General features: G+C 48.5%; 1 protein-coding gene across 1 annotated transcript; it reads left to right on the forward strand.

Moving 5' to 3' along the window:
- Positions 1–918: 918 nt before the first annotated feature.
- CNNM4 (cyclin and CBS domain divalent metal cation transport mediator 4) lies at positions 919–27641 on the forward strand. Its single transcript, XM_040414500.1, has 8 exons — positions 919–1968; positions 9923–10286; positions 12482–12625; positions 18992–19129; positions 19930–20099; positions 20639–20738; positions 24632–24801; positions 26151–27641. The coding sequence occupies exons 1-8, from the start codon at positions 958–960 to the stop codon at positions 26337–26339; spliced, it is 2286 nt and encodes a 761-aa protein (XP_040270434.1). The 5' UTR covers positions 919–957; the 3' UTR covers positions 26340–27641.

Raw genomic sequence — 27641 nt, forward strand, 5'->3', positions numbered from 1 at the left:
ATTCTGAGCGGATCCGCATCCATTCAGAATGCGTTTTTTATTGTGTCATAGAAAACGGATCCGTCCCCATTGACTTACATTGTGTGCCAGGATGGATCCGTTTGGCTAAGTTTTGTCAGACGGACACCGAAACGCTGCAGGCAGCCTCCAGAGCGGAATGGAGACTGATCGGTGCCAAACTGATGCCTTCTGAGCGGATCCTTTTCCATTCAGAATGCATTAGGGCAAAACTGATCCGTTTTGGACCGCTTGTGAGAGCCCTGAACGGATCTCACAAACGGAAAGCCGAAACACCAGTGTGAAAGTCGCCTTACTTGAAGGTAAGTGAATTGCCAAGATGTTTGCGGACTAAGACAGTGCCAAGTGTCCTGCCGTCCCAGGTGGCAGATGGCTGCAGGGTCTTCATGGAAAACCCCTCAAAGCTCTGTGTCATCCCAGCCCCAGCTGTAGTAGTCGGTCTGGCCCACAGGGGTCCAGGTGAATCCCCTGGCGGGTCCCTGAACAAGGTGGGCCCCCAAAATACATTTCACTGGTGGGCCCTAGGCACCTGAGTGCGACACTGGGGGCATTTACATTACATGATAGGAGTTATCCTCCAGCCGTGACCGCTGCTCCCTGTAGTATCTGTTTATCTAACCCCCTCCTATCTCCCAGTACACAGAACAGGATTGCAGAATTCGGGCGGGAACCTGAGCTCAGCAGGCGGGACCCGTCACTCAGGGAAAAATGTGCTGTCAAAAAGTAAGGGGCGTGTCCCAGACGGAGGCTCCTTTCTGATGACACGCCTTTCAGAAGACCTACAGAACGGTAGCTGTAGGAAGGTAAGGGGCGTGGTATACGGCTATAAGGGGCGTGTCGCGATGGGTGCCAAAAGAGCGGGGCGTGGCTTGTCCTGGCGCGGGGCGTGGTTTACAGCGTCGCACACCCGGCCGTGGTCCCAGGGGAGTCACTCGCGCTATGGCCGGGCTGGCGGTCTCCATAGCCTGCTTGTTGACGGTCTTCTTCCTACCGGCGCTGGGCGCATTTCACAGCAATTCTTCGTCACCGGAGGACTTGCCTCTTATCCTCGGCTTCCGGCTGGAGAGCAGCGACCATAAGGCTGAGCTGTCCGCGGCCGGGGAGCTGGAGGTGAGGGAGGGCAGTAAGCTTCAGCTCCGCTTCTACGGACTCTACCTGCGGCCCGACAGCGGCCACCTGATCGCTTTCGCCGGGGTGTCCGCGGGGCCGCAGGACAACCGGAGCTGCGTGGAGGACACCCGGGATCTGGTGCGGGACGCCGCTGGCTTTAACGTTACTGACGAGGCCGACGGTATGGCGGCCCTGCTGCGCCTGGAGGTGCTGCCGCTGCGGAAGAGCCAGAGCTCCCGGCTATACATGCTGTGTACGCGCCGGGGCCCCGGCTTGCCGTGGACTCTACACCCGGGACCGGACGGGCGGCTGCGGGTGCTGGAGGAGCACAAGCCGCTGCTGCCCGTCTGGCTGCAGGGGATCATCATCGTGGTGCTGCTCTCGCTGTCCGGCATCTTCAGCGGCCTCAACCTGGGGCTGATGGCTCTGGACCCGATGGAGCTGCGGGTGGTGCAGCGCTGCGGCTCCGAGCGGGAGAGGAGGTACGCCGCCAAGATCGAGCCGGTGCGCCGCCAGGGGAACTACCTGCTGTGCTCGCTGCTGCTCGGGAACGTGCTGGTCAACACCACGCTCACCACCATGCTGGACGAGCTGATCGGCTCCGGCCTCTGGGCTGTGGCCGCCTCCACCATGGGCATCGTGGTCCTGGGGGAGATCGTGCCCCAGGCCCTCTGCTCCCGGCACGGCCTGGCTGTGGGCGCCAACACGCTGTGGCTCACCCGCGTCTTCATGGTGCTCACCTTCCCGGTGGCCTATCCGGTCAGCCGCCTGCTGGACTGCGTCCTGGGCCAGGAGATCGGCACCGTCTACAACCGGGAGAAGCTGCTGGAGATGCTCAAGGTGGGTGAGAGAGGGGCTGGGCCTTGTAGTTCTCCAGCCAGGAAGAGGGAACGATCGTTGTCTATCTTATGGGTAGTAGTTTGAAACTACAACTCCCAGCATGCTCTTCTAGGAACTGTCATAGACCGGAATGGAGCATGCTGGGAACTGTAGTCTCACGCCAGCCGGAGTGACTGATGCCGCTGATCTCCGGAATTTTACTCAACCATCCCATCGCTGTCTAGGACAGGGGTGGCCAACCTGAGGCTCTCCAGTTGTTTCAAAACTACAACTCCCAGCAAGCCCACACTGCCTATAGCTATCAACCTACAGCAGGGCATGGTGGGAGTTGTAGTTTTGCCGCAGGTTGGCCATCCCTGGTCTAGGACATGCCATCAGTGTCACAGCGCGCTCTCCATTCATCGCTTTGGGAGCTCGGTGCGCTCCACCGTCTCCGGAACCCCCATAGCCATGAACAGAGGGTGGCTGCGCAGGCCACGTACTGTACATAGGTATGGGTCCCACAACTAGGACCGGCTCCTATCCTAGTGATATGCCATCAATGTCCCAGATGGGCATACCCCTTTAAGGTAGCAGTGGGGTCATCCAACCCCCATAATGACCCCCCCCACCTGAAGACCTTCAGGGGCAATTTTATTTTATTTCGATTTTTTTTTTTTAATTGCAATCTCATTTTGGGCTAAAAATAACTTTTGCTATTGTTTTTTTTATTAAGTTTTCAGCAGTTTTTTGTGATACAGAGGTTAAGGTCTGTGTTACACCACCAGATTATCTGTCCAATCAGACCATTAGTCTGTGTGTGTAAACGACCATCTGACCAATGATTGGCCAGGAGATCTGTCCGGTAATACAAAGTCCTGTCAGATCCTTATCTCTGATCTCCTGACCTTACAAACACTTTTATGCCATCTTCCTTTTAGTTTGTTAACCATTTAGCTGTGATGAGTGTTTGAGGTCAGGAGATCAGAGATAAGAGCTCTACGTGAGTCTCCTCTGCAAATGGACAGAAATTTGACCCCCGTTTCACAAAAAACTGTTGAAATTTTTTAATAAAGACCGATTGCAAAAATAATTTTTAGCCCCAAATGAGTACAATGGAATCACAGAACTTGCCCTGAAGGTGTCCATCGCCTTTAAGAACACCTGTCTGGTGGATGCTTGTTAGGCTACTTTCACACTAGCGTTCAGGGCGGATCCGTCTGATGTTGCCTCCGTTCAGAACGGATCCGTCTGCATTATAACTTAGAAAATTTTCTAAGTCAGAAAGTAGCCTGAGCGGATCCGTCCAGACTTTACATTGAAAGTCAATGGGGAACGGATCCGCTTGAAGATTGAGCCATATAGTGTCATCTTCAAGCGGATCCGTCCCCATTGACTTCCATTGTAAGTCTGGACGGATCCGCTCGCCTCCGCACGGCCAGGCGGACACCCGAACGCTGCAAGCAGCGTTCAGGTGTCCGCTCACTGAGCGGAGCGGAGGCTGAGGGCTGGCAGGCGGATGCATTATCAGTGGATCCGCCTCCACTGAGAATGCATTAGGGCCAGACGGATGCGTTCGGGGCCGCTCGTGAGCCCCTTCAAACGGAGCTCACGAGCGGACACCCGAACACTCGTGTGAAAGTAGCCTTACTCTGCTGCCGTGTGGACCTTTTACACAGGCCGATGATGAAGCTGAAAGAAACTTTTGTTCTCAGTCAACGGGCGATCAGATGAGCGGCCGCCTGTTACCCGCTGATCAGTTCTTACATGTTGGTCTCCTGTGTGAATGGTGGAAGTGCTGCTGACAGTAACGTAGGCCGGGCTCGCGCTGCCGGCAGGCTGTTCGGTATAAAATGCTGGGAATCGGCTGGACAAAAAAACGTTTTTTGTCTGTCCTGTTCTCTGCATATTTGCCGTATCGCGCCCCGATCACCACCAGACCCCATTATAGTTATTGGGGCAGGATGGCGTTGTGGTAGCGTCTGACAAGCTGCTCTCGGCTGGAACTGCCTACCGGATCGGCAAACGCAAATGTGAAACGAGTCAATCTTTCAGAGTATGTCTAAACGACAATAGGAATGAATGGGGTCGTAGTGCGACTCTCAGATTTGCTACAACTTGCAAAAAATCCAGCACTGCTGTTGCAGCAGACATGGAAGCGGCACTGCCCCTTTCATTCCTATGGCAGTCCTGCAACATCGCGATACTTGGGTGCTGGCCACATGTCATGCCCACAATCACCATGTAGACGTTCCCACGTGCGACCATTCAGGCAATTATCTGCCCACGTGAGGGTCTTTAGTAAAGCGGTGAACAATTTGCTATATGGTTGATCGGTGTTCGTTACCGGGTGTAAAAAGGATCCGGCCATACCGCTGATTTCAGTGGCACTAGCGCTAGTGAGAACCGGCAGGGAACGTCCTGCTGGGCCTCTCTGGATCTGGCATTTCCAGAAACTACATGATTGCTGCCCCCCCCCCATTAACTATATTGGGGGAACAGCGGAGAGCCGTCCGCAACCCAGATAGTTCATGGGTCCGGGCGGCAATCATGTAGTTCACCAACGCCAGTGTGAAACTAGCCTAATTTCTACAGATTCCTTCCGACAGCAGATATTGGGGGAGCTGAGGATCGAGCAGTTGGATTTCTACATGTCCGATCCTTTTCTTGGGGCGATAAGCCACCACCAGAGGAGTTTGGCAGTGGCTGTGTCCCCTCCCTCCCATGCTAGCTGACCAGGCGGTTGAGGGGATGGGTAGTAGTGATGGCTGTCTAATATGTATGGTCGGCCATAGTTCTTAGTCATTCAGACATCAGCTGAGTGACATGAGGTCTTCCTGGGAATGTACTTTCATGGAAGGGTCGTCCATGGACTAGCGACTGTGTAGAAAATTGCAACTGCGATAAGCTTCTCTCCTGGCGAGGACAGCTCCACCCGGTGAATGATCGTTCAGGTCATCTTTAGCCAAATATTAATGGCCGTCTAGGATGATTATGGTGAGCAACCATTAGTGGTGGTCTTTAGGTCCATGATTCTTCTGTGATATCAAAGATCAGAGTGGAACAATTTGTGTCGGTAATGTTTGAGAGAGTTATTGGAAGAAGTGTTAGCAGTAACCTCTGCTGGTAATCATCTCAGGGAATGTAATGGCAGTCCATTAGAGGACCTCCTTTGGTCTGGTGATACACATAAGCTAATGGTTAGCTGGACCTGATGGCCGACTATCCTGTGTATGGTAGCCTCCTGACTCTCTCCCGATACTGTATCAGAGGAACGAAAGATTGGATATGTTGAACTACAAAAGCCTTTTTTGGAAGGAGGTCACCTGCCACCAGAGGAGTCTGGCAGGGTCTTACACCTCGTTGACAACACCATGTATGAGCGGCCAGCCAAGTTTTTGGCACCTTTTATTCCAGTCGCAGACCTTCAGTCCCCATTTCTTGGCTAATTGTGGATATTCTAACAGAGGTGCCGCTTATCTCCTAAGGCCCCTTTCAGATGAGCGAGTTTTGGGCTGCAAGCAAGTGCAAGAGAAGTTGTTTGTTAACCAACCTTTTTTTTTTTTTTTCCACGCTCGTGAAAAACGCATTGCACCCGCACGGCAAAAACGTAACAACTGAACGCAATCACAGACAAATCACAGACTGACCTTGCCTTCAAAATGGTGCGAGTTTCAGTGAACGCATCCGGAGACAATCCGTCACGCTCGTGTGAAAGTGGCCTAAAGAATCAAGAGTCAAATAAGAAAAATCCCCCCCCCCCCAATCTCGTGAGTGTGTATGTGGTGCAACAAACAAGCTGTGGTCAAAAGAGGATCAAGTGACACATCTTTTTCATGTAAAGGCGCAGCCCAAACTCTGTACATGGCAAATGCAAAACTAGTGGGGGGGGGGGGGGGGGGGGGGGCTTGCGATGTGCAATAATCGCAAGAAATCCAGCGGACATGCAGCATCAGCCATCGACGTGTCATGTGCCCTCGTAGACTTCCATAATGGATGGCCTTGTCCTGTAGAGCCCTAGGGGTTTTCCAGGATTTCACACGGGTTATAATGTCAGACGTCAGAATCTCATGTCTAAGATATAGAAAAAATGAGAGAAATTCCGTGTCACACCCTCATTGCTGGTATGAGTAACTTAAAGTGACCCTCTGGTTCAAGAGAAGAAGATTCACATACGTTGAGGATTGAACAGAACACTTACCTGGTGACCTCCTTTTCAATTTATTAGCTGCCGATCCATCAGTTCCCGGGCTCTTTTCCGGTCATCCTAGATGGCTGCACCGCTTCTCAGACGACCCGATGTACACTGTGCACTCGGTAGCCTAAGATGCTTCCTGCTTGTCCAGCCCTGCCCCTCACATGAGCAGTGCTAGCCAATCGGAGGGAAGCAGGAAGTGCATGGTATACATCAGGTAGTCTGAGAAGCGGTGCCGCCATCTTGGATGATGGAAAACAAAACCACGGAAATTGATGGATCTTCAGCTAAAAAAATGAAAAGGGGGGCACCAGGTAAAGCCTCATGCAGGGCTGAGGAGTCGGAGGCAATTTTGGGTACCTGGAGTCGGCAAAAAATGAACAGACTCAGAGTCCTACTAGATTTAAATTGGAATAAAAATTGTCCCAATTCACAAAAAGTTATAATTAATTACCGTATTTTTCGCCCTATAAGACGCACCTGCCCATAAGAGGCACCTAGGTTTTTGAGGAGGAAAATAAGAAAAGAGAAAATTTGAACCAAAAGGTGTGCTTTTGGTGGGTTTTGAACTAATGGGGGCATCTGTGGGTGGCACTGTTATGGGGGCATCTGTGGGTGGCACTGTTATGGGGGCATCTGTGGGTGGCACATATATAGCATCTTATCTTATGTGTCATCCACAGATCCCCCCCTCCCCCCCCCCATAAGTGTCCCTGTGTAGTGAATGGGGGCCAGCATCTGTTTCTGTAATGGCAGCGGGGCCCGGTGCCTGCTTCATTCATAAAGTGGGCGGAGCAGCGCGTGACGTAGTGAGCTACGCTACGGGCGCCCGCCCGGCCTCCTGACTGCCAAGAAGTTAGTAAGTAGTACAGCGCTAGATTTACCCACAAGTTAGATAGATATGATTACCGTATACTACAGTGAGCGGGGCCCGGTGTAGTAGAATACAGTGACTGGACCGGGCCCCGCTGCCATTACAGAAACAGATGTCGGCCCCCAGCCCCTCCTCCCTCTCAGCCTATTCACCGGACGGTCGCAGGCTCGCAGCATTTGCCCCCATAAGACGCACTGCTATTTTCCCCCCACTTTTGCGAAAAATACGGTACTTCTCTACTGTAAGAATAAAGGCCAATGCATGCAGTGCGTCACTTTACCGCAAAACGAACACGTTAAGTGACCATGAAGAAGCTTTTCATATGCTTCACTCTATGGCACGCAACGCACAGTTAAGGAGCGGCAATACTTATACTTTCCATTGTGTTGTGTTCCGCTGTTACAGGGAACGTTGGTTAACCTCGCCTCTCACTGATAACTGATTAGGTAAATGTTTTTTGCAGGACTACAGACACTTGAACTATTGACTATCCATTCCCGTCACTTATACAAGACTGAAGCTGTAAACCATTTTTAAAACTGCTGTCATTCAGCAAAGGCTATAAAAACTTGTAAACTCAGATTGTTCGCTTAAACTTTAACCATGACTATGGGATTCTACTAGGGAACTCAGGTTTTACAATAAATGCCCCGTCCTGGATCCCCCCACTGCCCGATCTTCAGCAGAAGATCAGCACACAAAGGAGAAGGCAACGGCTTCCGAGCCAGTAGTTCTGTGGTAAGGACATGTATGTTGCCTTTCTTTCCTTCAAGGAATGTATAAAATACAGAGGAGTCTGAGTCGGACCATTTATCTACCGACTCCACAGCCCTGGGTGCGGGGTGTCGGACCACCCCATTCATCCGATTTCCATGACCTCTCTGGAGGGTACACCATCAATAACTAAGTGCCTCACATGACGTCATCTGTCTGGCCGCAGCACCACCGCCTGTACGCTCAGCTAGTTTTAATTTTTTTTTTTTTTGCAAACTAAGTATTTCACAAAAGAGAAGGAAAATTTAGTGCAAGAGATGAGTGTTCTCTGCAGCTTATGATGTCAGCAGTTTCCAGAGGTGGCTTCTGAGGTGACAACAATGACCTATATGAGGACAAAGAGCAACCAGTCTGAGTTCAGCCATCATTTTCCTATCTTCATGTGCAGCTTGTAGGTTGTATGAGGACACTGAAAAGTGAGGCGAGAAATCTGCATCTACGTTCCTCACGGTTCCTGTGGTTTGTTTTGCGCAGATTTTTGAGTTTTCAGTCATCATGTGGAAAATAAAAATTCTGAGTGGACCACAGTGCGGATCTCCCATTGAGGGGGGGACTGGTTTTGTGTGGATTTTAGTCGGGAAAACGCATGTGGAAAACCCACCACGTGAGAGTGACCTAAGGGCACTTCCGGTACATGGGCAGATTCCTCTAGTTCTTAACTGATTTGGCGTGACCACCGCTAGCTCTTTACCGCGTCCCACTGTTGCTTGATGGTGGAATAAGCTTACTTACGAAGGACGTGCTTATTTTTTTAAATTTTTTTATTTATTTTTTTTGGTTGCATTTCCTCCGGTTGCCTTTCAGATGTGCGTTTCGCCCCCTCTGTCTTTATTGGTCCTGATAACTCTGGATATTATCAGTTCACAGTAGTTTCTTCTCTGCCTGTCGCCTCCCCTGACATGTCCATTTTAGGCCTCACGAACACGACCATATCTATTTTGAGGTCCGCAAAGGATAAAACATGTCCCCATACTTCTCTACCAAATGCGGGTCACAAAAAATGTAGATGCAACACGGACACAAAATACATAGTCGTGTGCACGAGTCCTTCGTAACTACTTGCTTTCTCCATGTAATGGCAATTCTGAAGCGTCTATTCTTGGGATTATTCCTACTAGACGCTTATGAATGGCAATAAAGGACCAGATGTGCGTTACCAGTTGGGTCTAGCACTGGCAAGGACACCCCCCAACTGGTAACATCCATCTGGACCTTTATTTCCGACTGCTGGCAATTCATTCATAAGCTTCTAGAAGGAATAATAGAAGGATGGCAGAACATCGAGCTCCAGAATTGTGATGAAGGTAATTACAAAAACACACATCAGGAGAGGCGAGAGGTCCCCTTTAAGAGGCGATATACGATCCTCTGCTATCTGCTCTGCCCTTTGTGTTGTGGTGACTGATTGTTCTGATGAGATACAAGGAGAACTTGCTATAAGCCCTGCACAGTGTGGCGGAGCATTGCAGACGTGCCTGACTGTGCAGTGCTGATGGCGACCGCTCTGGACGTGACCGATAGTATTACCGGAGGGATTCACATTGTCTCTATAGAGCAGGGATTCTCAACCTGTGGCCCTCCAGCTGTTGTAAAACTACAGCTCCCAGCATGCCCTGCTGTAGGCTGTCCGGGCATGCTGGGAGTTGTAGTTTTGCAACTGCTGGATGGCCGCAGGTTGGGCATCCCTGCTATAGAGGATACACAGTGTACAGCGGCTATGCTGGAATTTGCCCGTCATTGAAGCAAGGTGATGCCCGCTCCTGGTGTATGAGCAGAGAAGATTAATTTCTGTGTTGCCTGAGGCTTCAGTTCTAGTGACTTGTGTGCAGGGTATATTATTGACGCAGACTCAGGGCTATAAATGGCTAATATACGCTAGTCACTGCTAAAGTCCGGTCTGATGACAGGGACATTGACTGCAGGGTAATGGGAGCAGTCCTTATATATGGTCATGTATATGTTGATCTTTAAGGATATGACACATGGGCATGACTAAGTCCAGTACCACTCTTCATTCTGGCCATTTTATTTATGAACCCGGTGGCTCAGCATGAGCATTGCTGAAATGTTGCGTGTACAGATATATGGCAGAATGACAACTTATGCAATAAACGTTTTCACTCTTGGCGCAGGTTACAGAACCGTATAGCGGACTGGTGCGGGAAGAGATGAACATCATCCAGGGGGCTCTGGAACTCCGCACAAAGACAGTGGAGGATGTGATGACCAAGGTGGAGGACTGCTTTATGCTGCCCAGTGATGCCTTTTTAGACTTTAACACCATGTCCAGTATCATGGAGAGCGGCTACACCCGTATCCCTGTGTTTGAGAATGATCGCTTCAACATTGTGGACATCCTGTACATCAAAGACCTGGCCTTTGTAGACCCTGACGATTGCACCCCTCTGAGCACCATTACACGGTTCTACAGCCACCCCGTCCACTTTGTCTTCAGTGACACCAAGCTGGACACTGTGCTGGAGGAGTTCAAGAAAGGTAGGCGTCTGCCCAGTGTATCTAGAAAGAGACATTCATATTTCCCTGAATTTAAAGGCTATGGACACCTCTGACAAGCAAAAAATGATTATTACCTATGTTAGTGGTTACCTTGAGTAAAAAAAAAAAATTGCACTTCGATTCGGACTGCAATCTTCATCCCTTCATTCTTTATTAGACCCCCCCAGATATAGTTTACAACCTGCTCTTAGTTTGAGACTTTTCTCATGTGGACGTGTCGCTCCCAGTAATACATGCTAGATGAGAGAGTTGTGTGTGCAGGATGCTGATGTCTTCACTAGCTTCATTCTTGGATTACTTTACCTATTACTGTCCCTGAGAGATTTGTAGGTATGGGAAAGAGGTGATATCAGTGATTGATAGCATTGTGTATATAAAAATTGAACAGATTATCACTGAGTGGTACTATTAACGCTCGTTAGTGATGATCTTGAGGTGTTAATGCACCACCGAATGCTGCGGTTTTCCAGTTGCAGATAGTGCTGTGTAAACGGCATCTGCTGCCGGGAACCAAAAAGACAGTATGGGGAAGATCGATGGCAATAGTGATCACTGATCTCCCGTACTCTGGAGGAGATTGCACCGATCTCCTCTGCTAGCGATCGGCAGATTGTCTGGAAGCAACCCTTTCTTCCTGACAATCTGCCAGATCGTTGTCCCGTGTAATGGGACCTTAAGTATACATGGAGAGAGAGCTGTCGGCCACTGATAACACCTCCCTCCTGTACCAATAGCTGTTCACAGGTGGTGGAAAAAGCAAGGATATAAATGTATAAACTACAGGCTTTACTGAGTCCATTCCCACAAATCTATATATCAATCTGCTCGGCTTCTCCTGCTTTCAGATTGCACTGCATTTTGTGGTGGCAGGTCCTCTTCAATACAAAGATTAGCACAGATGACGCTACCGAGCCAGCTGAAGCCTGAAGCAGCCGCACAGACTCTACTATGGTCTTACATTTTTAATGAAAATTATTTAGAAAGTTGCTTCATTTTGCATAAGAAAAAATCAGTGCGGAAGTGTCCATAGCGATTTATTAACCAATATAGTGATTAATTTCTTATTCCCTCTTATTTTTCATTAAAGGGGTATTGTGGTTAGATTAAGTTGTATGGGGGGTCCTACCGCTGGGTCCACCACTGATCATGAGAATGGGGGCCCCGGACCCCCTGTAGCTCCCTGAAATGAATGCAACAGCCGGTCGCACATGTGCCTGGCCACTCCGTTCATTTCTATGGGAGTTCCAGAGCCGAGTAAATCACTCGTCTGTCTACGAAAATGCCGAGCCGGCTGCACCGTTTATTTCAGCGGGGCTGCAGGGGGTTACGGGGCCACCCATGATAATTCTTGCCCCGTCCATGACTCTTGGCTCAAATCCCACCTCTTGTTTTCTATCAGTGCAGTTCCTCTGGAGCAGGCGGGGGGGCCCTGTACATTACTTGAAAAGGGGTTAGGACCATCCAAGGCTGGGACTCTTATCTCCAAGAGCCCCATTATAGCTGCCTGTATGGCTCTTTGATAACCCCATGGCCATATTGAATGAACCAGTATAACTCCAGAGCTCTGTATCTCCTAGCCGTCTGCTGAGAACAATCAGTGCTTTTTCTGATGTCAGCATAGCTCATCCTAACATCTGTCATCTGCGGGGGTTACAGTAGACGTACACAAAGGCAACAGATTGCTGGCATCTCCTCTAGTCACGTTCATGTTTGGGCTGATGCAGAACATTGAGGTTGTGCACACAGACCCACCTCCCTCTTATAGGTCCAAAAGTCATGTCTCTTGGAGTCTTAATGAAGGGCACCGCAGAGCTCTGCGTGCCCGGTTATCACCCGTCATTCTGTTATTACCTGCTTGGCACACAAAGCGTAGTTTATATCCCATCCACACTGCACCCATTGTTTTCGTGGTGGAGCTGGGAATATTACACAACTGTAATTCTGCCCGTGTATTTGGTTTTCGTAATAACTGGATATTGTGAGATGTTTATGGGAACAGTTTGACGTGACTTGCGTGCGGTGGTTTGGGCCTTCCATCAGTGGGTGGAGAGGGCGTAGGCGGAGGTCTATGCTCACCGGTAAGGCTTGGGTGCTCAATGTTTATCTTGAAATGAGGGATTTTAGGAGGTCAGCCCATACTCATTGTGTTTTGTCCTTCTGTCCGTTCTCTGAAGGAAAGTCGCACCTGGCCATTGTGCAGAAGGTGAACAGCGAAGGAGAAGGAGATCCCTTCTATGAAGTGATGGGCCTGGTGACCCTGGAAGACGTCATAGAAGAGATTATCAAGTCAGAGATCCTGGATGAATCTGATCTTTATAGTAAGTTTACATTTAGGACTAGTTCAGACGACTAATAATTGCGGAAGAGATGCAGGCCGCAAAAGATGGGGAGAGCACACGGCAAATTTCTCTTCCGCGGCCCCGCAAAACAGATGGAACATATCCTATTCGTTATTCTGTTCCACAAAATGCGAAACGCACACGGGCAATATCCGTGTTTTGCAGACCACAAGAACGGATGTGGTTGTCTGAATGAGACCTTACACATAGCCATTGTGAGGCAAAAGCCAGGAACACCCATATTGGTGCCCGAGTGGTAGAAAATCCACACAGTGCTAATGATAATGAAGGCTACAGCATCCTATATGTGATGAGATCAACGTTAGGGTTTTACAGAAATGCTTGAAGGCCTAGGACCTGGGGGTTACAGCATTCAGTAAATGATTGGACCGGGTTGGGTACAATGCCAGAAAAGCCATTAATTTCACTGGGACATTGTTGGCTTCATCAGAGAGTGACTGGGTAATGGGCAATGTTGGGGTCGTATCTAATGGTCTGAAGGAGTTGTCCGAATATTTGTGGGGTCATTTATCAAACTGGTGTAAATTAGAACTGGCTTAGTTGCCCATAGCAACCAATCAGATGCCACCTTTCATTTTCCAAAAGAGCTGTGAAAAATGAAAGGAGGAATCTGATTGGCTGCTATGGATAACTGAGCCAGTTCTACTTTACACCAGTTTGATAAATCGCCCCCCTAAGTGCCGGACCGATGCCTCTCTTCTTTTGTATTCCCGCTCGTGTTTTTTCTCAAAAAACTGCATCAAGTTGACGTGTGGTTTCAGCCTTAGGTTCTCTTTTACAGAGGGTCCTTTTCTAAACCCCTGCACAATTTCTGCTGTACATGTATGGCAGATGTCGGGTCTTTAAAGATGATGCCTGGTCAGGGTTGAGCGGATGCCTGCTGATTGCTGACTTTCAACCTCTCAGATGCCATGGTCAGTTGCGACTGTGACCTCTGAGCGGTCATTTACAGGGAGCTATGTGAAACTCATTCCCCCCCCCCCCCCCCTCCCCTTTGATGAGATTGCAAAAGGTATTTGGTTAGATATCAGCCTGAAGGCCCCTGGCCTGCCATAGTTACAGTAAACTCCTATTAAGCCCTGTGGCAGGCTTAATAAGAACACAGAGATTTTCCTGTCGAGTGCACTGGTAATCTCAATCTCTGTTTTTGTTTTTTTGTTTTTTTTGAAATGGTGATAAAAAAAAAATTGTAATTGCCCTATAGGGGGCTAAAAAACTGGTAAAAAAGTAACATTCAAATCACCCCCTTTCCCGATTTTGAACATAAAAGTAAACCGTAAAAAAACATTGCTATGACTATGACCTAAAATAAGCCCTTACATAGACATAAAAAAAAGTTATGGATTTCAGAAAGGGGGGATGCAAAGATTTATTTTTGTTTGAAAGTTTTAATTTTTTTATAAAGTATTAAAACATAAATAAAAATATAAAATCTATTCCGCCATTGTTTTAAGGGTTTTGTTTTACACCATTCACTGTGTAATAAGAAGGACCTGTTAACTTTATTCCATGGGTCAGTACAGTAAGAGAGATGCATTATATATATATATATATATCCACCCTTTCTTTTTCTTTTTTTTTTTTTCGTGCTCACCACTACATAGCATGCAATATTAATTCTAATATTAGAAAGTACAATTTGTCCCGCTAAAAACAAGCCTTCATACGGCTGAACTTAGAAGTAAAAAAGCTATGGCAGAGTGTGAGAGAGTAAATAATGGAAAATGTCAGGAAGGGGTTAAAGCATGGGTGTCAAACATGCGGCCCGGCAAAGATGCACTGCTATGTATGAGCCGGGAGAGAGGAGGGGCTGGAGTCCGTAACTAGGGGCGGGGCCCGTGCAGTCACTGTACTCTTACACCGGGCCCCGCCGCTCACCAAAGTATTTATAAACGTGAATCCTTATCCTGTTATTAAGTTGAACTAACGCTGCGCTCTCCCATGTTCCCCTGTATCCCCATAGCACTTACTTAAGCTTCAATAGCAGGCAGAGCGGACGGCAGCAGTAACGTCACTCACTGGCGCCTGCTCCGCCCACTTTATGAGTGAAGCAGGCGGAGCAGACGCGCGACGTCAGTGAGTGACGTTACTGGTGCCGTCCGCTCTGCCTGCTATGGAAGCTTGTTCGTAAGTGCTGTGGGGATACAGGGGAACAGGGGAACATGGGAGAGCGCAGCGTTAGTTCAACTTAATAACAGGATAAGGATTCACGTTTATAAATACTTCGGTGAGCAGAGGGCCGGTGTATTGGGGGACACTGTTATGAGGGGGATCTGTGGATGACATATAGCAGTGTCATCCACAGATCCCCCCCATAACAGTTCCATCCACAGATCCCCCCCACCTCATAACAATGCCATCCACAGATATCCCACCCCATAGCAGTACCATCCACAGATCCCCCCCATAACAGTTCCATCCACAGATCCCCCACCTCATAACAATGCCATCCACAGATCCCCCATAACAGTTCCATCCACAGATCCCCCACCTCATAACAGCACCATCCACAGATCCCCCATAACAGCACCATCCACAGATCCCCCATAACAGCACCATCCACAGATCCCCCATAACAGCACCATCCACAGATCCCCCATAACAGCACCATCCACAGATCCCCCACCCCATAACAATGCCATCCACAGATCCCCCCCACCCCATAACAATGCCGTCCACAGATATCCCACCCCATAGCAGTACCATCCACAGATCCCCCACATGACGGTGCCATCCACAGGTCCCCCACATGACGGTGCCATCCACAGGTCCCCCACATGACGGTGCCATCCACAGGTCCCCCACATGACGGTGCCATCCACAGGTCCCCCACATGACGGTGCCATCCACAGGTCCCCCACATGACGGTGCCATCCACAGGTCCCCCACATGACGGTGCCATCCACAGGTCCCCCACATGACGGTGCCATCCACAGGTCCCCCACATGACGGTGCCATCCACAGGTCCCCCACATGACGGTGCCATCCACAGGTCCCCCACATGACGGTGCCATCCACAGGTCCCCCACATGACGGTGCCATCCACAGGTCCCCCACATGACGGTGCCATCCACAGGTCCCCCACATGACGGTGCCATCCACAGGTCCCCCACATGACGGTGCCATCCACAGGTCCCCCATTAATTCAAAGCCCACCAAAAGCACCACTTTTAGTTAAAAATATTTTTTTCTTATTTTCCTCCTCAAAAACCTAGGTGCGTCTTATAGTGAAGTTTAATATTTGTGTGTGTGTGTGTGTGTGTGTGTGTATATATGTCTCACTTGTGTTATTGGGCAACGGGATGTTGGGGGTCAGCAGTCATGAAACAACAATGATGTTCTATGAAAATGTACGATTTTTTTTTTTTTTTTTTTTTTTTTTTTTTGATGCGGCCCACATAAACTTAAATTTAGTTTTTTTGGCCCATGTTAGCCTTTGAGTTTGACATGCTTGGGTTAAAGGCAATCTGTCTTCAAGATATTAGCAGTGTAATTAAGCACAATGCCTAGTAGGGATTGAATGGACCATTTAAAACTGTACCTTTTCTATGTAGAACCATTGCTGCAGTCTGCTGAAACTATCATTTCTTCCTGGTATGCATATGGGCTCCTACCCGGGCAGTGATTTACCTCATTGGCACATGCGCCATACAGACCTTTCTGCTGGCCAGGAACCAGGTCCTGTACTGCGAAGTGGGCCAGGCAGTGCAGAATACAGGCGCCTGGCTCTGTCAATCAAACAATGGAAGGAGGGGCTTTGTTTGTGCGACGGCAGAGCTTGAGTGCACTGAGGGGCTTGAGCCCGCCCTCTGTGCACTTAAAACATGTTTTCCGGGAGTAGAATATTGATGTTCTATAACTTCTATCCCCAGGATAGGTTATTAGTTAATGATTTGGTGAAGGTCTGACTCCGGCAGCTGTTTTAAGAGGCCGTGGTGCTCTGGTGAGCGCTGCAGCCTCCTCATGGCAAACCAAGTGCCATCCATTGTATAGCGGCTGTGCTTGGTGTTGCAGTCCAGGCCCACTCACTTCTATGGGGCTGAGCTGCGCCTAGGCCACTTGACCAATGAACATGACATCACTGGCCTAGCAAGAGGCAGCAGCCATGGCCTCTTCAGACTGCTGCTCGGCAGAGGAGCCAGAAGTCAAACCCTGACCGATCAGATATTGATGTACTCCTGGAAAACCCCTTTAAGAGCTCACTTGCATATCCAGAAGAGCATTATTTTGTAAAAGAGAATACAATACCATTGCCGGAAAAAAAAAAATATACAAAAATGCCGTGTGTGAACGTAACTTTAAAGGTTTTTGGAACTAAAATATTTATTTTATGCACTTATATAGCGCTGACATATTCCGCAGCTCTTTACAGACATTAGCATCACTCGCTGTCCCCAATGGGGCTCACAATCTAAGGTCCCGATCAGTATGTCTTTGGCGTGTGGGAGGAAACCCTGCGAGCACAGGGAGAACATACAAACTCCATGCAGATGTTGTCCTTGGTCGGAATCGACCCCAGCGCTGCAAGGCACCGGTGCTAACCGCCGAGCCACCATGCTGATGGTCTAGTCTTATGATGGACTATTCAATAGGTTTTCTGGGCTACAGATCTTGATGACCTATGCTTAGCAATGCTTAGCATAGGTCATGAATATTAGATTTGTAGGCGTTCAGCACCTGGCACTCCCGCTGGTCAGCTGTTCACAACAGGCAGTGGCACTTATTTGAATGTTAGCGGAGCTGCAGTAACCTGGCATGACCACTACACGGAGAACGGCGCTGTCTGCTTCCATTCTGGGTTTGTTCTAGTGTCAGCAGCGGCTGAGAGCAATGGATCGGTGGGGGTGGTGGAGGGGCTTATAAATGTGTACAGCCCATGCCGAAAGAGCTGAGCGAAGCTCGGCGGTTGAAGGGGAACAGCACTCGGCTGAGTGTTTTGCCTCTTCATTTTAGCGATCTGTGGGTGCTATTGCCAGCCAGACCCCCATGAGCAAAGCTCTGAGATGTCACTAGCTGATTAGTAGATGTGCTAGGTGTCGGACCCCCACCGATTGGGTATTGATGACCTATTCTGAGGAAACCTGGAAAACAACTTTAACCTCTAGGTTTGGCTAGGGAAGGGTTAAAACGAGCAGACTGGCTTCAGATCTAAACTTTGGCGTTTTGTTTTCTGTTCCCGGTGTGTGTAATCCTTGGAGGTCTGGCCCACCTATTGTCTCCCCTCATGTCCTTAATCCGCAGCCTCTTTAACCCTTGATGCATGTGCTGACAACTTACTAGGTGCAGTGTGTGGTGAGAAGCTGGGGAAGGGTTAAATGGGGGCTGTATAAGAAGCCTATCCCACTTACGTGCTGGGATACAATGGTTCCTGTAGCTCCAGACGTGATGTCCCCTAGTTGGTTTGCTTGAGCCTGTTTACTTCATTATTGAAAGGGGAGATAAAGACCCCGCTATCGTGAGACTCGGAGATGCCTGGGCTTTAGAAGCGAGGAGTGAGGATCTGCCGGCGGTGAAAGCCTGCGGTTTATTAGCTCCAGTGCGCTTGGCATTTTATTTGCTCAGTCTTTCCGAAGCCAAAACAAGCGAATGCACAAGATGACCTGACAAGCCCCTATGTAAACCTCTGCAGTGGTTAATAATCGCCTGCAACAAGCCAGCGATTGAGAAGACAGACGTTGTCAACCAAGCATTGCTTACCTGTCTGTTTTCTGTCATCACACCTGTCCGCCTGCTAGAGACAGTCTGATGATATGCACCGGGGCACATCACTGCGCTCCTGCTGCCTACATTCACAGAAGTATTAGCGGGGCAAGGCCATGGGGAAGCTGAACTGCCAGCCGTAGCTTTGCCCTGTTACCCGGTTTGATCATCAGGGACTAGACATCCATTGGGAAATTGCTTGTAATACAATTCCCAGTTTATTTAAGAGTTTTGAACTGATGACCTAACCTCCGGATAGGTCGTCAGTATCTGATCAGTGGGGGTCCGACGCCTGGGACTGTGCCAATCAGCTGTTTGAGAAGGCACCGGTGCTCTCAATAGCCCCTCAGCCTTCTCCAGTGATGTCATGTTTATCGGTCACCTGACCTAGGCGCAGCTCAGGCCCCATAGAAGTGAATGATGTGATCTATAAAATCGTTTTTTTTTAGTGTTGGGCGAATCTTTCCTACTCTAAATGGCCTGACGTACCTCCTGGTCTCCCACCGCCTCACACAGATGTCCTCTTCTTATAGATGCATCCTGTATCTTGATCCCCTGGGCTGGTTGTTACTATTTTTTCTTAGTAATTATTTTCTTATTAATTATTCAACCTCTCCCCACCAGCTGACAATCGCAGTAAGAAACGCGTTGGGCGTCGCACAGACAAGAAGGATTTTTCAGTTTTCAAAGATACAGATCATGAATTGAGAGTTAAAATCTCCCCTCAGCTGCTCCTTGCTGCCCACCGGTTCTTATCCACAGGTAAGGGGGAAAATGAGACCATACAGAATGTTTACACAGGCTTTTTTTAAATCAGATTTCTTATATTTTAGGTTTTTAAATGTTAAACTGGATCTGTCAAGCAGCAGGTCTTGACACCAGTGTGAACAAAGCCCTAAAGGGATTATGAAAGAATGGGTGGTGTTTGGCAAACCCCCCCTGCTTTCCGGCACTGGCTCCCCGCTCCTTTTCCTCCATGCAATGCTCCACTGGGCTCCCTTGCTAAAAAACTGCTGCCAATCACTGGCTGAGGTGGTGACCAGATCCCCTTGCATTATGTCACCATTTGCCGTGACGCAAAGGGAGCCACTCGCTGCCGCAGCCAATGATTGACTGCAGTTTTCAGTGAGGGAGCCCAGCAGAACATCTTGGGCCCAAGAGGAGAAGGAGCCAGTGTTGACTTTGCAAGTGGGACATGGGGGGGGTTGCCAAAAAAATAAAAAATTCTTGCACAAATACTTTAAGGGCCTTTTACATGGACTAACTTTGTAGGCAATTATTGGGAATTACCCAGTCACATGCAGCAATCATCTACTGTATGGGGATGAATGATCACCACTGTGATCACTCTACCACCTAGAGAATCATTGTTTCTGGGCAGCAGATGCCAGTTTACATAGAATCATCTGCTGCCCAGAAATATAGTACTCGTTCATCTGGTGAGCACCTTTACACAGGGCGATTATTGGGAATGAGCATTAATAGGATGGTTCATTCCTATTAATTGGACTGTGTAAAGGGCCTTAACATTGCTTCTTCACTCAACTTCCTTGTTCTTTCAGAGGTGGCCCTGTTTGCACCTTCCTTGGTGTCAGAGAAGACACTTCTGCGACTCCTGAAGTACCCGGATGTGGTGCAAGAGCTCCATTTCAATGAGGATGACAAGAAGACGTCAGAGCATTATTTGTATCAGCGCAACAAGATGGCTGACTACTTCATCCTGATCTTGCAGGTGTGACTTATTTGTGGATATCGAGTGAGACTTCTAAGGGTAAATTCAGACACCATGGAATCTGCCTCACAAATCTGAGGCTCTCTCGGGTTTCTGCCATGGATACGCAGTTTAACGCGCCAGTTGTTTTTTTTTGCCCTCTGGGATGGGATTAATCCACTGGTGCCGACCCACCGTGGCATCTGCAGCAAGAACGGACTTCTCAGTTCTTTCTCTTCTGCGGTTTTCTGATCCGTGGTGGAACAGTGGGATTGCATTGTGAGATCATGTTTGAGTGCGTATTAATGGTAATGCTTGATAAAAACTAGCAACTATAAACCCTTCGGTCTCGTTCACACAGTGGAATTTGCCTCTGCACTTCAATGTCCACAGTGAAATGTGTAGGAGCTATGGAAAGATCTGGGCAAGCAGAAGACCATGCAGATGTTGTGCTGGTGGGGTTCAAGCTGAAGACCCCAGGGCAAGCAGCCATGCTCTCCACTGAGTCTCTCGGCCGTCTGGTTATGTTTTAATATTCTGTTCCCCTTTTTCCTTTCTAGGGGAAAGTTGAAGTTGAGGCTGGGAAGGAGAACATGAAATTTGAGTCTGGGGCCTTCTCATGCTATGGTGTCATGGCTTTGAGTACTCCATCAGCTAATGGTAAGTACTCCTGGTTCCTCACCATTTGAGCCTCCGTCTCCGCTTATGAACCCCCATTTCTCACCTCCTTATGTGGCCATTACCTTCTTCTTTTCTTTCCTCCTTATATTCCCACCTCTTTTCTTACATCCATCTCCCAGCTCCTGTCCGTCCCTCCATTAAAAGGGGGTCTCTGATTTGGAGGTTGGCAGGTAAAAGAGACTGCATGCGTATGTATAGCGTGTGCTCCCACCATTTGCACAGCTTATACCGAGTGTGACTGCAGTGTAATATGGCGCCCCTATACTTCACACTATGTAACAGCATGGTATTTACTGACCCATTTTTATCTCCTCTAACCTACCACAGATGGGAGTCTTGCATGTGGGCTATACATATAGGTCCCTGATGGTTACTTTTCAGGAATCTGTTCCTGTTTTTTGGGATCTGTTCTTGTAGTAACTGGCGCACAACTAGTAGGCACGGATATAACAGAAAATTGTGTCCTGACAGTAGGCTTGCTTTGATTTATTTCTTCCTAGTGCCATAAGGACACACTTATGGTACGTCTGCACAGTAGAAGCCTATGGGTTCATAACCCCCCCTACATGTACATCAGGCCAAAGCAGAAATTGATTGTGGGCAGGGTTCTTCATTCTACCAGATGTCAATAGTATCAACCTGAAGGGAGACAGCCAAAAAAAAGACTAATATTACCTGCATATACTGCCCTCTTCTGGTGGGATTTTTTTTGTTTTGTTTTTGTACAGGGCTTAAAGGGGTTTTCCCACTTTGCTAAATCAGCTTCACCTGCAGCCAGCTCGGCTGGTAACTTCCTGGTTTTCTGCAGCTAAGGCTGGGCGGGCTTAGGCAGCTTGAGTGAAGGCCGGCCACGCCTCCTTATGACATCACACTGAGAGCTGAGTTCTTATGTGCTCGTTCATGTGAAGAGTATGACTCATCAGTATCTGTGAGGGGAATGGTCACTCAGAGCCAGGTGAAGTGAGCTCAGTGTACAGTTTTACACATAAAATCTCTGTCTAATCTTTTACAAACCCATTCTGTGCATCAACAACTATAATTCCATATTATACATTAGCCCAAAAGCTTGACCGACCCCCACCCCCCAGCACTGATGCAGATTTGTTTCCATTACAGCTGTACTCTAGTTGTGTATAAACCTCACACTATGTATCTTTATAGATGCATATACAGCTCTGCTACATCTGACTGTTTATCTCTTCAACCAGCACTGTGTCAGAACAGCCGCATATTCAGCTCTACTACATCTGTTTCTCTTTCACCAGCATTGATTCTAAACCGCCACATACACATCTCTGCTAAATCCTTCTATTTCCTTCACCATTAGTACTGTGACTGAACAGCGCTTATGTAGCTCTGCTACATCTGATTCTATATTTCACCCGCATTGATTCTAAACCGCCACATACACATCTCTGCATATCCGCCCCCATAAGTGCCTCCTCCATCCGCCCCCATAAGTGCCTCCTCCATCCGCCCCCATAAGTGCCTCCTCCATCCGCCCCCATAAGTGCCTCCTCCATCCGCCCCCATAAGTGCCTCCTCCATCCGCCCCCATAAGTGCCTCCTCCATCCGCCCCCATAAGTGCCTCCTCCATCCGCCCCCATAAGTGCCTCCTCCATCCGCCCCCATAAGTGCCTCCTCCATCCGCCCCCATAAGTGCCTCCTCCATCCGCCCCCATAAGTGCCTCCTCCATCCGCCCCCATAAGTGCCTCCTCCATCCGCCCCCATAAGTGCCTCCTCCATCCGCCCCCATAAGTGCCTCCTCCATCCGCCCCCATAAGTGCCTCCTCCATCCGCCCCCATAAGTGCCTCCTCCATCCGCCCCCATAAGTGCCTCCTCCATCCGCCCCCATAAGTGCCTCCTCCATCCGCCCCCATAAGTGCCTCCTCCATCCGCCCCCATAAGTGCCTCCTCCATCCGCCCCCATAAGTGCCTCCTCCATCCGCCCCCATAAGTGCCTCCTCCATCCGCCCCCATAAGTGCCTCCTCCATCCGCCCCCATAAGTGCCTCCTCCATCCGCCCCCATAAGTGCCTCCTCCATCCGCCCCCATAAGTGCCTCCTCCATCCGCCCCCATAAGTGCCTCCTCCATCCGCCCCCATAAGTGCCTCCTCCATCCGCCCCCATAAGTGCCTCCTCCATCCGCCCCCATAATATAGTTGCCCCCAGTGTCCATAGATATAATATAGTTGCCCCCATTGTGCATATAATTCATATAGTTGCCCCCATTGTGCATAAAACTCAGTTTGCCCCAGTGCCCATAGATATAATATAGTTGCCCCCATTGTGCATATAATTCATATAGTTGCCCCCATTGTGCATAAAACTCAGTTTGCCCCAGTGCCCATAGATAGAATATAGTTGCCCCCAGTTTCCATAGATAGAATATAGTTGCCCCCAGTTTCCATACATAGAATATAGTTGCCCCCAGTTTCCATACATAGAATATAGTTGCCCCCAGTTTCCATACATAGAATATAGTTGCCCCCAGTTTCCATACATAGAATATAGTTGCCCCCAGTGTCCATAGCTAGAATATAGTTGCCCCCAGTGCCCATAGCTATAATATAGTTGCCCCCAGTGCCCATAGCTATAATATAGTTGCCCCCAGTGTCCATAGATATAATATAGTTGCCCCCATTGTGCATAAAATTGATATAGTTGCCCCCAGTGTCCATAGCTATAATATAGTTGCCCCCAGTGTCCATAGCTATAATATAGTTGCCCCCAGTGCCCATAGCTATAATATAGTTGCCCCCAGTGCCCATAGCTATAATATAGTTGCCCCCAGTGTCCATAGATATAATATAGTTGCCCCCATTGTGCATAAAATTGATATAGTTGCCCCCAGTGTGAATCGACATAATATAGTTGCCCAAAGTTCTATATATAAATATGCCCCCATTGAATTCACTATGAACCCCCTCTATTGCAGAGTTCAATAATCGTTGGTCGATTAGTGGGCCATTAGATATTATACTTACAGTATCCCGTTCCTCCGACGTCCGTCCGCTCACTCTGCTGTCTCGCCCGAACTGTTCGGATGGCCGTGCATGCGCAGCTCTATCTAAGACGCGGTGGATATACTGCGCATGCGCGGTCGTGCGCGTTCATGTAATGGAGAGGCCGGCCGCTTATTTCTCTGCCTGTAGTGCGCAGGCGCGGCGAAACGATGCATTTTTTTTAATCACATAGATAGGAATAAATGTTCATTGGGGATAGTAAATTGAGTTAAACACAATTAATGAAGTGGGACAACCCCTTTAAAGGGGTCGGCCCATGTGGTCTTTTATGACCAATCTAAAGCATATGCTATTAAACATCCAATAGGTCTCACATCCTGAGACCTGCTTATATCTCGAGAACGGGGCCCCCGATCTGAATGAAGGGTAAGCCGCGCATGCGTGGATTCTCCTTTCACTGCTGTGAGACTTTCAAAAATGATCCGAGGACTGGAAGTCTAGTGGCTGTGAATCTTAATTGGCAAAGCCAGGCGAGATGACCATGCAGAAACCTGGTCCTGTCAATCAAGAAAGGAGAGGGAGGGGCTGGAAGAGGAAGTAGGAGGAGCAAGGATGCACTTGGTGGTTTGGGCCTACCCTCTGTGCACTTAACCGTTCATTTGCATATGGATTAAAAGTACTTTATTTGCAGAATGACACAATGGATGCCAAGTGAAAGGTATTCTTACATTCATATGAACTAGGCCTACATTGTGCCTGGTTTATCAGTGAATTTTCTGCTGATTAAATTCCCTTTTTAAGGGCAAAAAAAATGGCTGGAATTTTATGACAAAAAGGGAAGTATACATCTGTTTCTTGCCCTGTGTATGACCTTCTGTTCATCACCTTCCCCATCTATGACAGAGCTCCGCTCCCCATCTCATATGGGCAGTCTGAACAGGTCTACATCCCTAAGCCACGAGCGCTCGGACTCCATCTCCTCCATCAGCGGCAGCAACACTCAGCTCAGTGCTCATGTGCAGTACACGGCCGACTTCAGTGTGCGGGCCCTCGGTGACCTGCAGTATGTCAAGGTGAGTCTACGGGATTATGCACCAGTGACTGCTCAGGAAGTAAGCGCGATGCCTCCACGTTAAAGGGGAAGTCCTTGAATTAGTGGCAAGGGAACCTGTCATGAGCTTCATGCGGCCTTAACCAGGGGGAACATAAAATGCCCCTTATTACAAAAAAGAAATAAAATTTTTTTACTCTGAAACGATTCACCATTCCATAAAAAAACATGAGGGACAATGGGAAGCTGTATCCTCTGGTTCCTTGCCAGCGTCTGCTCGGCTTGATTATAATAATGAAGCGACTTTATTAATTTGCCTTGTAGACGGTAAGGTGGGATTGTTTAGGTATCGTTAGGACTGCAGTTCAGCCTGTTGGCCACTAGATGTCGGCACCTTTGAGTGGGAAGGTCTGATGATTGTGAAAGGCCCTGTCAGCAGATGGAGGCTAAAAATTGTGACATATCTGATATGTAACTTGAGTCTGATCACTACCACCTCAAGGTATTTATTTAGGAGGTATTAGTCCATGATGTAAGACTGGGTTTACATGTTGCTTTAAAAAAAACAAAAAAAACACACGTTTTATGGCACTTTTTACATGTTAAAGTGGCCCACCGACCCCGGGGAAGGGGGGAGATGGCATTAAGAGCTCATTCACACAACCTTATGGGCGCAGTGTCTATGTTGCGGTAACAGCTAGTCCCTAATGGGGGGGGGGGGGTGTTGAGCATCCAATGGCAGGCTGCGACGTGGATGCGGGTGATGCTAGGGAGGCTCGTCCCCATCACCGCCTGCCATTGGCTGCTGACCCCCCCACCCCAGCGCATGGGGTGAAACAGCTGCCGAGGTGCGGGGACCAGGAGCGGTTTCGGGAGGCATTTGTTAGTCTCAGATAACCACTTTAATCCTTTGTGACAGAACGGCTCAATATTTTTAATAAAGACCAATTGAAATAATTTTTTTTTTGCCCCAAATGAGTAAAATGCCATCATAAAAAAAATAAAATAAAATAATAATCTAGATCAGGGATCAGCAACCTCCGGCACACCAGATGTTCTGAAACTACAACTCCCAGAATGCTCTATTCACGGCTATAGGAGTTAGAAGAACAGCCAATTATGTTTGCATACTGGGAGTTGTAGTTTCACAGCAGCTGGTGAGCTGTAGGTATGCTGATCCCTGTTCTAGTGAGTTGGGTCTCTTCAGGACATCTCGCTAGATGTCTTTGGGGTTAGATCTCTCCATGTACGAGGTGAACCTAGCTGACATCATGGTGGTTGTGTCTCCATTGAGCAGTGGCTGGACAGATAGTACCGTACTGGTTTAATTATAAAGGATGAGGAGTGATGTTGGCTTCTTCTTTCTTTCAGATCACCAGAGAACAGTATCAAGGTGCCCTGATGTCTTCCCGTATAGATAGTAGTCCACAGTCGCCCGAGGGAGGAAACCACAAACCGGACAACACCTTGTCGGAGCGCAGCGAGGTTTTGGTGGATGAAACTACCAGTCTCCTGAACCAAAGGAACTCTCAGCACAGCTTACACCATAACGCGGTTTGACAGCACAGTCTGCACTGACGGAGCGCTGCTCCACTCGTACTTTATCTGTCTAGACAAACCGATATCTTACTGGACACAGAGTGGCAATACACTGCATGCAAAGCTTTATCTTCCAAGGGTCAAACAGCAGACGGCCAGAAAGCCCTGGTGTCTGCGGAGCTGCACTCTTCATGCCTGGTGGGACACTGTTTTGCAGGAGCTTTTTTTTTTTTTTTTATATATATATTATTTTAGGATGCTCTCCAGAACTTCTGCAGGGGATAATATTAAGCATGGTTCTGCAAGCTTCGGAGAAGAAACAGGAGATCACAAGGCTACCAAAGGGGATCTGGCAGGGCAAGGCTCTGCAATAATCTGGGAAAAGCGTGATGCTGGGTCAAGCATCATCTCAGGGAAGGATTTCTACATGTGCACTGGTGACCCCCGAATTGAAATAGGGGATCGATTTTTGTCTGTCTTCCTGCGGGGAATGGGTAGCATTCAGTCTTCCTTTATGTGGGCTTCGTACCCACAGATTGCCCATTCTTCCACCACCCACCTGTCTGTTCTTACAGTGGGTAACTAGTAGTCTTGACTTTTCAGCACTATAGCTCCTGCCAAGTTACCTGGGTATTACAGCAAGCAGTGTTATTGTCCAGGACTCCATAGACCTGCAATAATACAGGAGTCTTGCTCCATTATTAAGCAGTTATCAGTGTTGGTAAAAAAAATTGTTCACGCCACTTTCCATCAGTGTTTTGGCCACGCTTTCTTTGGGCTGGGGTTCGGGGTTTATACGTAATCGGTACATAATCTGGCTGTGAGAAGAAAGCCTACCACCGGTGGTGTATCCAGACCTCCGCATTACTGACCAGTGTCTATGATCTGTATGGATGGTGTCTGTGCGCGCACCCATCATCATCATCACCCTATAATTCTAGGTAACCTACGCATTGGGTGTAGCGCTACACATCAGATTGGCTCTCGGTATAAATCACTATGGTATTACTACAAGACTGACTCCTCTTCTGCCAGACGGTGCCGACAATAGAGTATTTTCTTATGCTGGTTAAATGCCATACTTATGTATATAATGCCCCCCCTTATATAAGGGAAAACGGCCAAGGGTTCACTGATCTCGCTGCAGCTCTATGGTCTGCCCAAAATCATTTCAGTTCCTTATTTGGAAACGGTTTAACTTCTTGGGCAGATTTTTCAGTCTTAAAGGGCATCTGTCAGCAGATTTGCACCCAGGAGACTGACCTGTTACATGTGCGCTTGGCAGCTGAAGACTTCTGTGTTGGTCCCATGTTCATATGTGCC

This window comes from Bufo bufo, chromosome 1 (genome assembly GCF_905171765.1).
Source record: "Bufo bufo chromosome 1, aBufBuf1.1, whole genome shotgun sequence".
Taxonomy (NCBI): domain Eukaryota; kingdom Metazoa; phylum Chordata; class Amphibia; order Anura; family Bufonidae; genus Bufo; species Bufo bufo.

Bases quoted from the DNA above. Each gene is read 5' to 3' on its own strand.
- CNNM4 (XM_040414500.1), top strand. From the start codon at position 958: ATGGCCGGGCTGGCGGTCTCCATAGCCTGCTTGTTGACGGTCTTCTTC. The intron at 12,626-18,991 runs GTAAGTTTACAT...TCTCCCCACCAG, and splicing joins GGATGAATCTGATCTTTATA to CTGACAATCGCAGTAAGAAA. The intron at 20,100-20,638 runs GTGTGACTTATT...TTTCCTTTCTAG, and splicing joins ACTTCATCCTGATCTTGCAG to GGGAAAGTTGAAGTTGAGGC.